Source organism: Macaca mulatta, chromosome 3 (genome assembly GCF_049350105.2).
Source record: "Macaca mulatta isolate MMU2019108-1 chromosome 3, T2T-MMU8v2.0, whole genome shotgun sequence".
In the NCBI taxonomy this organism is placed as follows: Eukaryota; Metazoa; Chordata; class Mammalia; order Primates; family Cercopithecidae; genus Macaca; species Macaca mulatta.
Window position 1 is genome coordinate 137,439,830 of NC_133408.1, and position 16,083 is coordinate 137,455,912.

Consider the following 16,083-nt stretch of genomic DNA (forward strand, 5'->3'; position numbering starts at 1 on the left):
GGAGGACGCTATACAGATTGATGCAAGACCTCATAAAAGGATGACATAGTATAAGATAATTGCTTTAGAAATACGCAAATACAAAGGAACATATGGTGACAGTATACTAACAAAATTAATCTTAATTATTTTATCAGAAATTCATTAATACAAGTGAAGAAAAATAATGCTTATCTATAGCAGCCATTATTATTTAACAAGGTGAAAGTCTAATGTTATGCAAGTATTTTTTGATCAATGCCTGTGTTTTCCTCCTGATATGAGAACCTTAATTAAAAATATTTCAGTGAAGGTTTTTTTGTAAATGAGTGTTCTTTAAAAGCCCCCAGAATATCATTAAATAAAATAGCTACGGACTTTTCACATATTTAATTTTTAAGGACTCATAACATTTTCTAAGCTTGTACTTTTACCAGCATGACCACATTTTGACGTGTTGAATTATATATTCTGCTTTATTACAAAAAGCATTTTAACGTTCTTCCATTTTGTGTCATTGAAATAACCAGGTTAGGTCTACTTAGTTAGATACCTCATTTTGTTCAATTCTAAGAAATATGTATTGTATAGGAAATTGTGCATAATCTATGTTTGGGAAGTTAATATTTAAAATAAATCTACACTGTTATGGTTACATTCTCCATTAGTTCCACAGATAGAACATTTGGTATCACTTCAGAAAACAAAGGCACAAATATTAAACATTAAAACTTTTTAATATCATATAATTTTCTTAGTTCATTCAGGCTGCTATAACAAAATACCATAGACTGGGTGGCTTATAAACAGAATTTAGTAACTCACAGTTCTGAAAACTGGGAAGTACAAGATGAAGGCTTGGGCAGATTGGTGTTCTGTGAGGGTTTGCCTCCCTATTCACAGCCATCTTCTCGCTCTAACCTCACACGGAGGAGAAGGGGTGAGACGTCTCTCTCTAGGGCCTCTTTTATAAGGGCACCAATCCCATTCAGGAGGGACCCACCAACCAGGACCTAATCACCTCCCAAAGGCCTTTGGATACCGTCATCTCTGGGAATGAGGATTTCAACATATAAATCGAGGGATGGACATGAAAAGTATATTTGGGTCGTGTAAATTCTAACAATTGTTACTTTTCTTTTTCTTTTTTTGGTCAAATCGATGGAAAAGTAATGAGAGACAAACAACCTTTTTTCCCACTTCCCAAATATGTACTTTTCTAGAAAAAGAAAAATAATAGTCATTTTCCTTAAAAATGACTATTCATGTAACAGTTTTTATTCGTTGAAGATATTTTTAAATTTTTATTTTATTGACTCATGAACTCCATACCTACCAAATACTTTGAATTCTAAGTCTATCATTTAGACCTTTTTCCAATCAAGGAAATATCTGAGGAAAATTGATTATAGGATAGAACCCCTACCTATGTTGATATGTAGTATGATGAATTACCATTTTTCTGTTGCTTCAGCCTATTGGTGTAGGTATACCAACAGTTAATTTAAGAAAAAGGAGACCCAATGTCCAGGTAACGGTGAATGAAGGTAGATTTAACAGTGCTTTCAAATTTGCTAAATCCGAGTTGAGATTAAGCTTCTGTTTAAAGCTTATATAATTAAAGCTGCCTTTCCTGACATCAAGCTTCCAGAGCATGAAATGGAGATGAGCATCATTTCTTAATAAACCAGAGCAAAAATGTTATTAATAATGGTAGAGGGTATGTATTGGCTAACTAAAGATTGCAAAGTCAATTATGGAATCAGGTTAATAATCAGAGAAATCATAAAGAGATGGCTTCTAAAAATAAATTTGTTATTAAAATTATAAAATTAATGTCAAATTCATGTGATCCTAACAATTTGCTTGTAAATTTACTTCTAAGTGGAAATAAAATACAATTCCTATGTGACAGTTGCCATAAGCCACAGATTTTAAGCCAAAACTTCTAAAAAGTGTAATTTGGGGTTAGACATTAAAGAAATTTCCCTTAGCTAATTAAAAATGTACCAAAGTGCAAATAAGTAGTGAATTTTATTACCTGGCAAACTCATTGCAAAAGCTTTTCCTTTTGGCAACAAAACTTCCGTTATCATATGTATGCAATATTTCTATATGCACAGTAAAACTATTAATAATCAGCATAAAAGGATACTTCCCACAGCTTAGCAAGAGAATTTCAGAATTTCAAAGGATGTTCAACATTATTTAAGATTTTATAGGTAAGCCTACCACTTCTTTAAAAAAGTTGGTGACATTAAGGCCGACCACGGTGGCTTACGCCTGTAATCTCAGCACTGTGGGAGGCTGAGGAGGACAGATCACAAGGTCAGCAGTTCAAGACCAGCCTGGCCAACATAGTGAAACCCTGTCTCTACTTAAAACATAAAAATAAAAAAATACAAAAGAAATTAATTAGGCATGGCGGCACATGCCAGTAGTCCCAGCTACTCGAGAAGTTGAGGCAGGGAATCGCTTGGACCCAGGAGGTAGAGGTTGCGGTGAGCCAATATTGTGCCACTGCCTCCGGGCTGGGTGACAGAGCGAGACCCATCTCAAAAAAAATGAATAAATACATAAAAAAGTGGGTGACATTAAAACGAAGAGATAATATGTCATTAAGACGAGATGGATAAGCTATGAAGTAGTAGAACTGAGTGCTAGTTTGGTTCTAATAGCCAACACTGTGTTCTTGAGCACTCCACTAAATCCTGTAGTGCTTCAATTTCTTCATCTGAAAAGCAGGAGAATTGAATTAGTCCCTAGTTTCCATCCTACACAGTATATTCACCTAGGAAATTAAATATGTATGTCAGTTCCCTGCCTCATCCTCTGAAAATTCTGATTTAATTTGGCAGTGATGGCACCAGGCCTCTAAATCGTTTTTGTTTTGTTTCGTTTATTTTATTTAATTTTTTTTCTGAGATGGGTCTCACTGTGTCGCTAGGCTGGAGTGCAGTGGCATGATCTCAGCTTACTGCAACCTCTGCCTCCCGGGTTCATATGATTCTCCTGCCTCAGCCTCCCAAGTAGCTGGGATTACAGCTTCAGGCCACCATGCCCAGCTAATTTTTGTATTTTTAGTAGAGACGGGGTTTCATTACCTTGTCCAGGACGGTCTCAATCTCTGGACTTCGTGATCCACCCGCCTCGGCCTGCCAAAGTGCTGGGATTACAAGCATGAGCCACCGTGCCCGGCCTCTAAATAGTAAATTTTTAAAGCTCCCCATGGAGTTCTAAAGTGCAGAGCCACTGAACTAGTTGAGAAGCTTTAACTCCCTTCCAGTGCTAGAATTTTAGAACAAACTGAATTTCATATTGTTGCATATGAAAGTCTTCATATCTTTTATAATTCCTATAAAGTTTAAAATTGTTTATGCCTTTCTTGATATAGTAAATTATTTTGTTACTATCCTTGCATGTTTCTTTTTATGTATTATCTTATACTTTTGCAGTCATGTGCATTTTAGTGAATTTTTGTTTTTGCAGCAACCTCAAATATTGCATGTAACTCTTAACAATATAATTAAAAAATAAACAACCTGAAAATGGTTTGTTTTATTTTTGTTTTCATTCTAAGAAAACTCTAAATGGCAAACTAGCAACCACACAAGACTCCTCAATTTGAAGGATATTTTTGAACTAAGTATCATTTGTAATACTATCTAGTAATTATTTCAATTTAAAATTTGTTAACTTTGCATTCTTCCGTTTCCACAAATGGTATGGTAGTTATTTCCATTGATATCCACATTTTGCAAATGAGAAATACTAGGTATTTTAAATATCAAACAAAAATAATGGGTATGCGAGACTATTTTCCAGTTCTTCAGCCTCTCTTGGTGCTTTCTTATTGAAACATTATGCTTTTGAATTTTGTAGTCACCATGCCCTTGATGGATCTTTTAAAAAAATGGTCAGCTAGATTGCTATTTTAAAAGTACAAGTTATGCATTGAGATTTTTCTTTTATGATTTCATTTTCTTCTCTGTGTCTTTGTATGCTGGATTGGGACATGATCTTCATATTGCCAATTCTTCCTGATAATGCCTCCTCCATGCATGCTGTTTGGGTCTGGTCATGCTATGCATTATCCATTGCATGTAAGATAAATACTCTTATTTCTGTTTACTTTTTATTATTTTCATTATTTTGACTTTGTTTTGCAGTGAGTTTGTTAAAATTTTAATGCTGATACGGTGTTTGTGTGAAGACGGTTTATTTCATGGGACATTAAATGAGCAATGCTGAATAATATTGTAAACTTTAGAGTATCCTTTTGTTAGGGACTTCCTAGGTTTCATTTTTTAAACAAAGAAATTAGAAGGATTTTCAACATTGGCTTTTTTTTTCTTCTTTTAAAATACACTACATTTCAAATGAGTATTTCCTTTTCAGGCAGTAAGATGTCATCAGTAGCTTACCAATACTGGTCAGCATTTTCACCTTTGAAAAATTTAATACTTATTTTCAGTATTCTAGAATCTTCTGATGATAGCGATAGAGTATTTAAGCAGTGAATATTTTTTCAATTAAAGTGCCAGACATGGCTGTTTTTTAAAATTTGCCTTTAAGAATGTTCATTTATCAAAAACCATAGCAATAAAAAATTTTCATCTTTAGGTGGAATTACTCTTTGAAGGAAGGCATTTTTGTCAGTAAATATTTGCCATGTATACTATGTCATTCAGCATCTTGATAAGATATGCTTAATTTTAGTACATTTTTACTTATTGCAACTGTCTTGGTCAGTTTCTTCCTAAAACAGTACTTAAAACAGTGATGATCTGAATATCTTTTGAAAGAGCCTGTGAGGCTTATATTATTAAAGTTTGAATGACCTTTGCACTAATCCAGCATAGTTTACATTTGTTACTGGTATCTAGTTATCAGATTTAGGTAATATTTTAATAAAAATTAAAAATTCAATTTATAAAATTTTGCAATTATAAATTACATATACCTATTATGATTTTATTGGTCTAGTAAGCTTTAAAGTTTTAGTATGATATGTTACATTACTTAGGAAGTTATAGAGGAATTAACTGTATTTTGTTTATCAAATAGTTCAATGAATCTTCATTTTGCAATTGAGAAAATATGAGGTAAATTTGCCAGACTAACAGTATCATTTTATATAATGATATCGATAAACAAGAATTTATCTTATTCCCCAGTGTTATTTATTTATTATTATATACCAGCAAGAAGAAGCAATAGGAAACAGTATTCAGTGAACCCGGGGTTATTATCTTAGTAAGACTTTAATTATAATAGCTAATCTTAAAATCTTTATGACAACCACAAGTTTATCTTACGCATTCTGATGTCATTTGAATTATTAAAATATAAAATTTCTTAGATTGAAATATATGAAGCACACTTGCACCTTTTCTTTATACACTTTCAGAAGGAAGAACAGGTCCAATAGAATGTTTTACTTGGCAAATGTAAACATAATTTTAAAACATTTTATCATACACTTTTTTTTTTTTTTTTTTTACAAATTTTAAAAGTATGCCTACATGTTGCCATTGTTTTATGGCCAAATAAGTTATCCAAATGGCTATATTTTGCCCCTTTCCCATGCTAATTAATGAAAAGAAAGTTGTGAATGGTTCTTCAAAAGTAGTGTGCCCAAAGAGCTTGTGATTAGAAATGCAGTATCAAATACACCACTCAAAATGAGACTCTCTTCACTTGGTTATTAATTAAGATTGCCTGCACTGAAAGCTCAATCTCTAGCTTTTATATATGTAAGCTATATATATATATATATATATGAATGAAAGAAGATACCTTTAGACAGTTATTGTATCCTAGGTAAGTAATTTTTGCACAATTAATTTCATAAATACCCATTGAATTGTTTTATACACAGCATCATTGTATAATGTTACGTGTACCTAATTATTATTGTTTTCTGTGTAGAATCCCAAATCTCAGGAGCCAGTAACATTGGATTTCCTTGATGCAGAGTTAGAGAATGATATTAAAGTGGAGGTGAGTGGAATCAGTAAGACTGAACAATTCCTCAGGTCAGATGTTGCTGTGCACTCCTTCTACAAGTATCTGTTGAACAGCTACAATGTGTTAGCTTGTCTGTTAGATACTGTGTACACAAAGATGAATGTTCTGTGTCATTAAAATTTTCTAGATCCTGTGTTTTCCTATCCAAAAGATCATATGAAAAAGTATAAATGTTTAAGTTGGATTTGACCTTAGTGTTCTTTCTCTTTCTAAAGGTAGACATATTTTCACTTTTCTAATACAAATTTATCTTGTAAACGTCAGTAAAACTCATAGAGATGGAGGATGTTGCTATAGTATTGAAAAAATACTTGGAAGGAATCCAACCACCCAAACACATAAGGAGTAGCGTGAGAGAAGCTGCCATGTTTGCCTTAATACATTTTACTCAGCAATCTATTTTATTTCAAAAGCAAAATTGCATTATTTCCTCCTCTGAGAGAGTCTTCCATGATAATGAGAGTATTAATAAGAAAAATAAAATAAATAATAAATAACATTAAGTATATGATATATGTTAGTCATGGATTCTCAAGAGGCTTGGAAATTGGTGTTGCCATTATTGTTTCACACTATAATATCTGTTGTACTGATGTTACATCTGAGGTACAGAGAAGTTAAATAGTTTCTCTACAGTTCTTCAGCTAATAAGTAGCAGAACTTGGCTCTTGCATTCCAGATTCCAGATTTTTAGGATTTTTCCAGATGGATTAACTCCTTTGCAAAGGCCATCATATTTCTTTTATAACTTGTTATAGTGCATTTTAATTGTAGAACAATATAATTTAATTTACTTTAATTACCCTAGACTGTGGCCTCGTGTTAGGGTGTTTAGGTGATTAATAATGTTTGTTGTAAAGTACTGGACATAATAAAGTAGGATAAAGTAATAGGGATAAGCTTGGTGTCTGGGCTGTCACTCCACTGAGTGACCAAAATGATCTTATTTATATTCTCCAAGCCTCAGTTTCTTCTAAATCAATTAGTAATAGTCATCAAATGAAATAATATATAGAAAGGACTTAGCAAAAGACCTGGTTCATGGTAAAGTCTTTATTATTTTTGAGCTTTTCATAAGTGCACACTCAACTTACATTAGAAGCTGTTATCTACTCCTTCCTTTCAGACCCAATTATTTGAAATTAGATACATCACACATTCGTATATTCTTCAGATTATTCCTTTAATCACACCAAGTTTGTTTACTTATTATTTGCAGTTGCCTGAAGTCAAATGTAAATCACTGGTTGAGTTATAAAAAATAAGTTGAGGAAACTTCTGAGAATTGCCAGTAGACTGGAATATTTAGTGGATAATGGGACCTTGCACTTTTTTTTTTTTTTTTTTTTTTTTTTTTTTTTTTTTGAGATAGAGTCTTGCTCTGTCACCTAGGCTGGAGTGCAATGGCGCAATCTTGGCTTACTGCAACGTCCACCTCCTGGGTTCACGCCATTCTCCTGCCTCAGCTTCCTGAGTAGCTGGGATTACAGGCACCTGCCACCATGCCTGGCTAATTTTTGTATTTTTAGTAGAAACGGGGTTTCATCATGCTGGCCAGGTTGGTCTCGAACTCTCAACCTCAGGCAATTTGCCTGACTCGGCCTCCCAAAGTGCTGGGATTACAGGAGTGAGCCACCATACCTGGCCAACCTTGCATTTTTAAGGATTTGGAGTATTCTACTGAAGGAGACTCAACTCTCTTATCTGAAATCCAAATAGGTGTTTATAGTTTTCTCTATCCTTTATTTAGATTTTTTTTGTACTCCAGATATAAGAATTACTAACAAAAAAGTATAAAGAGTCCTCTTAAAAAATCTTTTCTCACATGAAACTGATTGTGTAAGGCAGAAATTTGAAGCATTCTGTGTTATATGTAATTTTGTATATATACATTTCTGTGTCTCAGTGACTACTTTCCACTCCACTGTGGCCAGCCGTAACATAATTGACCATTCATTTTATTAACTATGTTTCAAAAACTACCAACAGATTGAAAATATTTCATGAAGGATGTTTTATTTAAATTTTAAAACAGTGTAAAATGACTCTAATATGGTAACTTAAAAAAATTCCCAGAGAACAACTGCAGATACTGGTAAAACTAACTCCCTATTTTTATTTTATTTGTTCTACATGAAGTAAAGAACTTAAAAAACTACCATGTTAACAGTCATACTTTGGCAGGTCAGCTTTGTTTCTAGAATAAAGTAGTTGTTTCATTTACTCTTAGATTCGAAATAAGATGATTGATGGGGAAAGTGGAGAAAAAACATTCAGAACTCTGGTTAAATCTCAAGATGAGGTAAGAATTGATTCTAGCTTATTCTTAAATAAAAATTATATCAAGAAAATTTGATATTGGTAATTTGTCCTTTTTTCTATTAATCCACTATTATAAAACGGATACCTCTAGGAAACAATTTTTCTTTTTTAAAGCACTTCTTAGCTGGAGGGATATTTTCACTAAGATATATTTTTAACTCTTTTTTCTTTTTATAAAACACTATTGCTTTAGGTTTCTTGATGTTTTCTTATACATTAACAGTATATTCTTGAAATTATATTTTACATATATTTTATGAGAAATAGAATGCACAATATAATTTTGCCATGTTGTTTTACACCATGCCAATGTTGCAAAATTGAAGTTAATATTTAATAGCTATGTGTTTTATATGATTAGGTAGATGTTCTAATTATTGAGTTCCATATATTAATTATTTTGTATTTTTAGCTTTTTGTTTACTTGTTTCTGGCTTATCTTCATTTACTAGTTACACACTTTAAAATTTCCCAGCACTTACATCTGAAATTAAATCCTGTGATAACACAACGACCCCCACAAATAATTGGTTTATGTCTATTATCATATTGGAGTATGTCTATTATCAGTCAGATGTGGAGTACATACAGACATTTATACATTTGAGTATTTGAAAAATATAGGTCTCAGAAGCTTTTGAGCCTGGAAATGTAATTTAAGCTTTTATGTATAACCTCTACCCTTTTCCTCACAATCTCATCCTTTTTAGATGGATGACATTTCTCTGAAATTCCTCATCAGATCCTTCCCTAGGTGGAAGGTGAGCTAGGATCTGAATATGATCCTTCATTAGCACATGGCCTTTCTCATTTTAATATCATTATGAGTCCCTATTACAGAACACAAAGGGAGGTATATTTACATTTCAGTCTTTGTTGCAACTTCAAATCTATTTACTTAGACTTTTGCACATTCTTTTTTCAGCTTACAAAGTAATTTTCTGTTAACTTCCATTGATATTTTTCCCCCTTCAATTTACTGCAAATTACTTTTTTTGACAAATATTCAGCTAAAGACTATGTTTTCCTATCTTAGAATTTTAAAATGTCTCTCATGAACACACTATTGTAAATAGATATAACTGCTAATCTTCAATTACTATGTTGCATTCTACTCCAAATTTCTATGGATGTTGGTATTTCAAGAAAAGTTATTATTTACTCTATGAGTGACTATAATTTTTATCACTATTCACTATTTTATAGACAGTCAAAACAATTACAACTCTGTGCATACATATTACTCTAATTTTTAGTTGATATCTTTCAAAAGCTCTTTCTAAATGGTCTATGTAAGGGATTTGGCAGAGATATTTAGGATGTGATAGTAACCTTCACATTATAGTGTTATGCGGTTTAGCCAAAGTAGCTGAATTCCACAGGCTTAGGTTAGTTATTAACTTTGAAGTTCATTTTTGTGGTGGTTGTAGGAATTATATAACCTTTCTTGTACCATTTTCCGTATTGATGAGCTGGGAATCTCCAGTGTTAGCACATTTCACAATGTTTGGCATAATGAGTTGGAAGTAATTTGAAATTCCTCACCTAGGAAATGTTTCCCACAGAACCTCTCTTTACACCTGATTTATTGAATATTTTTCACCAAAACCTGTCTGAAATTAATTTGTATACATTTTTTTCATAGTCATGTCTTTCATGAGTCTTACTACTCTATAAAAATTGTAAGTGTATGGAATAAATGAGAAATTATATGAATAATCAAATGTTTAATACATATATGCTAACCCTTATGATACTGTATTTTTATGGATTTTAGTGTTACTACTGAAATAAGTTTAAAATAGAATTAGAGCTTTTCAATTTAATTTATGGCCAAGTGAATCTGTTTTGTTGGAATCTGAAAATAGTTTGTATTTATTACACATATTCCATCAACAGTCCTTTATAACTATATGCTTGGGCTAAAACTAGAATGCATTTGTTCTATTTCATGCAGAAAATTTACTGAAAGATGGCAGAATTTAGTAAGGATAAACTTACTGAATAACGACTTCCTTAAGAAGCTAATCTGAGAATATTTCCAAACTTTGAAAGCAGTTGAAAAATAGATTTCTTGACTAAAAAATTAGATAGTAATAATGTTTAAAGTTGTCTGTTTCAATGATTTGTAATGATTATTTCATTACAAATTGAAGACTGAACCAGATTATAATTTCTGCTACTGATATTGAAAAAACTTGTATTTTTATTTCTCTGCTCTGATACTATTTTGTGATACCGTATTTTATTTACAACTTGCAGACCAACACTTGCTTGCCCTGTTTGTTTATGCGTATACGAGTAGTAACAAATATATAAGCATTGTTTCTTCTAATTCTTTTAAGAATACTAAGCCCTCTTCACCAACCCTGTTCCCCCTCCCCCCATCTGCTACACATACACCCACACATGCTCACACACAGACACACACGCACACATACATTGTGTAGTTGTTATAAACATGAATTTGGCATTATACATTTTGCCAACTTAAGTACCTTACCTCCTCTTTAACACTTATTTTTTTATCAATAAATTGCAGGATATAAAAGTATATACTCCAGGGGTTGGATCAAGTGACAGAATGACTTTAAGGTGCTTAGCATGGTGCCTTATACCAAGAAATACTTCAGTACATGTTACTGTTTTGGTGAGAATGATGAAACTCAAAAATAACTAAGCAAATTAAAAATTACATATATGTCATCGCTATACGTAATGGAAAAGTGCATGTATAAAAGATACAGCCATGCATGAATTTCTTTAGCTCTGTATTTTCTTTCCCTGGTGGATTTAGGTGTTTTCCTAACCTTCAGTGATACTGAATAGCCTCTTATGATACCATAATAATGCTATAATAGTGGCTTCATAAAAACAGTCATATGCTAATCACACACTTGGATCTAGACACACTGCATTAATGTCCTGATGTTGCCTGTTACTCTTAAACATACTTTAGTATGGACATATCTGAGCCTTGTCTAAATACTTCATAGTCCTGTTTCATTATTAAAATTTGTTTTTCAGGAAATACTGTTTTCAATGTTTTGAAGATAATTTGGCATAAACTATTATGATTTTGCACTTATATTTATTTCTGTCAAAAATTTTGCTAGACACACATAGAATAAATAAACATAGAATAAAATAGATCATACCTTTGTAAAGATGAGTATTAAATGACTGCAAAATTTATAAGTAAATTCTACTGCTTTACTTTTCGTATATATTCATACAAAATGTAGTGATAATAACCATGATAATAACCACGTCAAACTTCTTTCTAGAGATATATTGACAAAGGAAACAGGACATACACATGGACACCTGTCAATGGCACAGATTACAGGTAATTAACTGCATTCTATGTGTATTGTGTATTCCAATGGATTAATATTAAGTCTACATTTTCATAAGTGAATTTTCATGTGATTTTCAATAGAGGAGTTCCCAAAATGAAAACATAGTAAACTTATAGACTAATTTTTAAAATGGAAAAGATGGAAAAAATCTAGTAATACAAAATTTACAAATGAAAATGTATGTGATATAAATCTATATATTTTGTATTTTTACTTGAGAAATGTTGACAAATACCCATAATTATATGTAGGGTTCACTCCACTGATTTCCTCTTTTAGTTGTTGTTTAGTTTACATTACACACATACACACATTTGAGTTCAAAACTAACCTCAAATATAAAGCTTATCTCATCATTGTAGTATCTGATATAAAATATTTAGTTGATATAATTTACCTCCATGAGTATCAGTTCTATAATATTCTGATTCCTCTTATTGGCTGGGCTTTGGAAAGTTGGACAGCCTAAAAGTTAGTAATCTATTGGTAGTTCTCCATTCTTTAACACTTGCTCAACACTTCCTTCACTTTCTTGCTGTAACTCTCCTCTGAGCTCACTAATTCCTCTGAAGTCTTCAGAATACTGAGGGTGATATGAGTGTGTCCTCATTACTCATTATTATTATTTTTTCCTTTCTAAAATTTCCATCTTTGAATCTCATGCCACCATACCACACCACCTACTATTCCTCCTTCTTAACAATCATGTCCCTCTCATTCCTATAAAGATTTCAGCTCCTGGCTCATTGTCACTCTCCTACATTCACATATTTCACTGTTTTTCAAATGATGCCATACCTACACTGGTGTAAAGAAAAATAAAAATTGTTTAATAAAATAAACTTTAAAAGGAAGAAACGTAAGCTCAAAATTTTTACTATTAGATTTCACAGATATAAAATTAGTCTGTTAGATTGCTATAAAATTTTCTGAATACTTCCTCCCAATTTCTGTATTTTGCTATCATGGGCTGGTAATAGACAGTTTGTAAATTGGCTAGGTCCGTGGAAAACATTTTAAGTAGCATTGACATAGATGATGTTTCTACTACCTGGGCTGTCTTACTTTTGGCCTCCTCTCCTCTAATGATCTTGTCATCCCCCTACCTTAGCCACTGACTCCAAAATCATATTTTGCAGCTCTTACAGTGTCAAGTCTGCAATGCCTTCATAGTCTTTACACGAGAATTTTTCATCCAACTCTCAGGTTACCACATTTTAACTTTCCATCCTCTCCTGCTACTAGCAGTAATCCTTGACTCAAGACATGAAATCCATCAATCCCTTCTTCCTTTTTGCTGCCTTGCCCTCTTTGTGTCCTTGTGCCCTTCTTTATTTAGCAGAAATTCCTTGGGTCTTTCACTGTCTTGCGCACACCACCAACTCCTTTCATCATAGTTGAGTTTGGCAAACAGCAATTTGGCAAAATACTAGTCCTGGTTACATTCAAATTATTAGCCACACCACACTGTACCCATACAGCTAAAAGTGGCTGAAGTAAAATACTCACTAGCTGATATATCACCTAAAATTCATGACCTCTAACCTGAAGTGGGCCTTACTGATGGCTAGCAGTCTCCATAATCCTGTAATTTTAGGATGCTCGTAGATGACTCTTGATCACTTCACTCTCCAAACCTGTAGTACATTCTCATCATTTTCGCTCGGGTGATGAATTTGCTTTCCATTTCACAGACTAAAATAGAAGTGGTCAGAAAGAACTCCCACTATTAGAGTAATAACTACTTGCATCTGTGTCTCCATCTTCTATCTTTATTTCTGTTCTCAACACAATCACAAGAAGGTTCTTAACCCTTGAGTAGACTGTTTCATTTCTCTACTCAACTCTCACCAGTAAATTTGCTATCTCATTCAGTCTGACACCCGAAGTCTGGCAAGGCCATCAGTGGCTTAAACCATTTGACCTCACTCACCATCAGCTCTGTGAATTTATCTTCCAGATTCTCCACTGAACAGTACCTGGTTAAGCCACATTGTCCTTTTTACAAAACAACATAAACACTGGCACCCATCTGCCTCAGAACTTTTGTATATGAAATTACTTCTGCCTGGAATTACTTTTCCCAAACAGTCACATGCTCATTCCCTCATTTTCCCATCTTTACTTACTTTTCATCTCTTCAGAAAGGCCTTCTCCAACAATCTTATTTAAAATGTATAATGCTTCTCCACACTCTATCTCCCTCTTGCACTTCATATTCTCCATAACCCTTATTGACATTTAACATCACGCACACACACACGAAGCATATATAAACTTATTTCTACTGATTATCATCTGTTCTCTCACTAGTAAGTTCCAAGAGGGCAGGGATTGTTCCCTGCTTTATTTACTTCTGAATCATCAGCTTGTATGACAGTGGCACATAGTTGGCACTCTAGAAATATTTACAGAATTGAAGAATTTCAATTTGGAGAAATGGAAGAATTTTCCAATTGAAGAAATTTTCGATCTGTCTCATCTTTTCAAATTTATATAATGGTGTGCTGAACTTCCATTGCAATATTTAAGTGCAGAAATCTCTTTAACTACATATTAATATACAACTAATATGTAGGCTGTGATGGACTCAACGATTTCTCTCCTAATAAAAATCAAACCAAGTCCCCAGAAAATACGCATAACCTTTTATGGGAGCCTTTGTTATTATCATAGGAACCTATCTCCTTTAGTATTCCTAGGATTGCATGTAGAATAGACGTAGAAGAAAAGAGCATATTGCAAAACACCAGAATGGCTGTTTTAATTATTTTACTTTTTTCCATCAACTGATTCCTATCTCTAATTTCTAGGCATTTCTTTATACATGTATAATCTTCATGTGTATACACAAGTTACTCTTTTTCCTCCCCCTTCCTTGATTATTGCCACCTTTCAATTTTTAGATTAATTTGTCAAAAGGTGCAAAAAGAGAGGAAGTCTTAAAGGTCTGTCTCTTGAGAGATGATTTTATGATAAAACAGAGTATCAAGGAATTGTATGAGAATGTGTTCTGTGCCCTTGTTGCTTAGACGAACTAATTCTGAGAAAAACTGGATTCTTTTGACCCTCACAATGTGATAGCTGGCCCTCCCACAGTTATAAGGACACGTTTGGGGTGTTTTATGTGTCTCGTGAATGGCCTCTACACTCAACCTCTTTTCCTCATACACTGAGTGATAATACACAGTGCAGGCAGGTTAATGTTCTTTTCTCAAGTTCATATCACTCCTTGTTGACAAAACTTTCATCTCCTTCCATTTTCATCGAAGTTTAATTTGAACTTCCAAGTCTGATAGTCCCTTCACACATTTCTAGCCCAATGTATCTGTCCTGTCGTTTCTGTCACTTCCATCATTATACATACAACTGTTCTCTGACAAGACCCCAACTTTCCCACCTTTGCATGTTTTCCTCACACATTCGCTTTCCAAGTCTCCAACTTTGGGCCAGATTAAATCTATTTCCATTGGAAATACTTTTCTGAATCACTGTACAAATTCACAAACAATGATTTAGAACAAAATATTGCATCTAAGTTGAAGGAAAAAAACATGATATGTTTTTATTTCATGAATGAGATACAAAATTTTCATCTGGTGATTTCTCTCTTCTTAAGTCTTGATCCAAGTACTGTATTTTGAAATGTAATCAATTATTTTAATAGGATGCTTTCTTTTTTTAGAGAATAATTTACTTTTATGGAGATAAATGAGTTAATAAATGTGTTATAGTCCACTTAACTCAGTTAACCATGTTTCTGTCAGTCACAAAACACTGCCTGGGCTATACCATTCATCTGGTGGCCACTTGCTTTATTAAACTTTAATCTCTAGAAGGAAATAAAGCAGTCTTGGTATATCAGTTTTGTAGGGACAGAGACAGCAAACATTGTATATGACAGCACCATTGACTAGGAATGTTGATAAAGATCTTATCTGGCTATATGTTGAAAAATTAACTTGGCTTGAGATGGATATAATTAAGTATAGCTATGTTTTTCTATAGAACGGATTATAGCTATTAATAACAACCAAAGACTTACAGGCCAACAAAACACATAGTAGATATGCCAATTTTAAGACTTCTATTTTCTTCCTCATGGGTTTCCATACTATATTTATGATATATTAGATGTAACCCAAGCTTATAGAGTGACACTTTAGCAGTTGTATGATATAACGTTATCGGTTTTAATTAGAAGTTTCTCTTAGCAATAAATGCTGATGGGGCAATAAAAATGTCCTAATTTCCCTTGAGAAGAATTTGTAGGAGACAATCTTCAGTGCTCAGTAATTCTGCTGTACATTTTGTAAATGGCAAGTGAATCAGGAAAGGTCATCTTGCTGTCAGAGTGATTGCACTACTTATTTTAATTTTAATCTCTGCC

The 16,083-nt window shown here is 33.0% G+C and overlaps 1 protein-coding gene across 6 annotated transcripts in view; it reads left to right on the plus strand.

The window, feature by feature from the left end:
• CACNA2D1 (calcium voltage-gated channel auxiliary subunit alpha2delta 1) overlaps window positions 1-16,083 on the plus strand; it is a 503,656-nt gene that overhangs the window by 445,773 nt on the left and 41,800 nt on the right. For 2 of the 6 annotated variants that reach the window (XM_015134178.3, XM_015134179.3), the window contains exons 19-22: window positions 1,454-1,510; window positions 5,911-5,982; window positions 8,240-8,311; window positions 11,619-11,680. In XM_015134178.3, the coding sequence (XP_014989664.1) occupies window positions 1,454-1,510; window positions 5,911-5,982; window positions 8,240-8,311; window positions 11,619-11,680 (263 nt within the window). The remainder of the gene's footprint in view (window positions 1-1,453; window positions 1,511-5,910; window positions 5,983-8,239; window positions 8,312-11,618; window positions 11,681-16,083) is intronic. The other 4 variants (XM_015134181.3, XM_015134183.3, XM_015134182.3 and 1 more) reach the window with 2 other exon arrangements.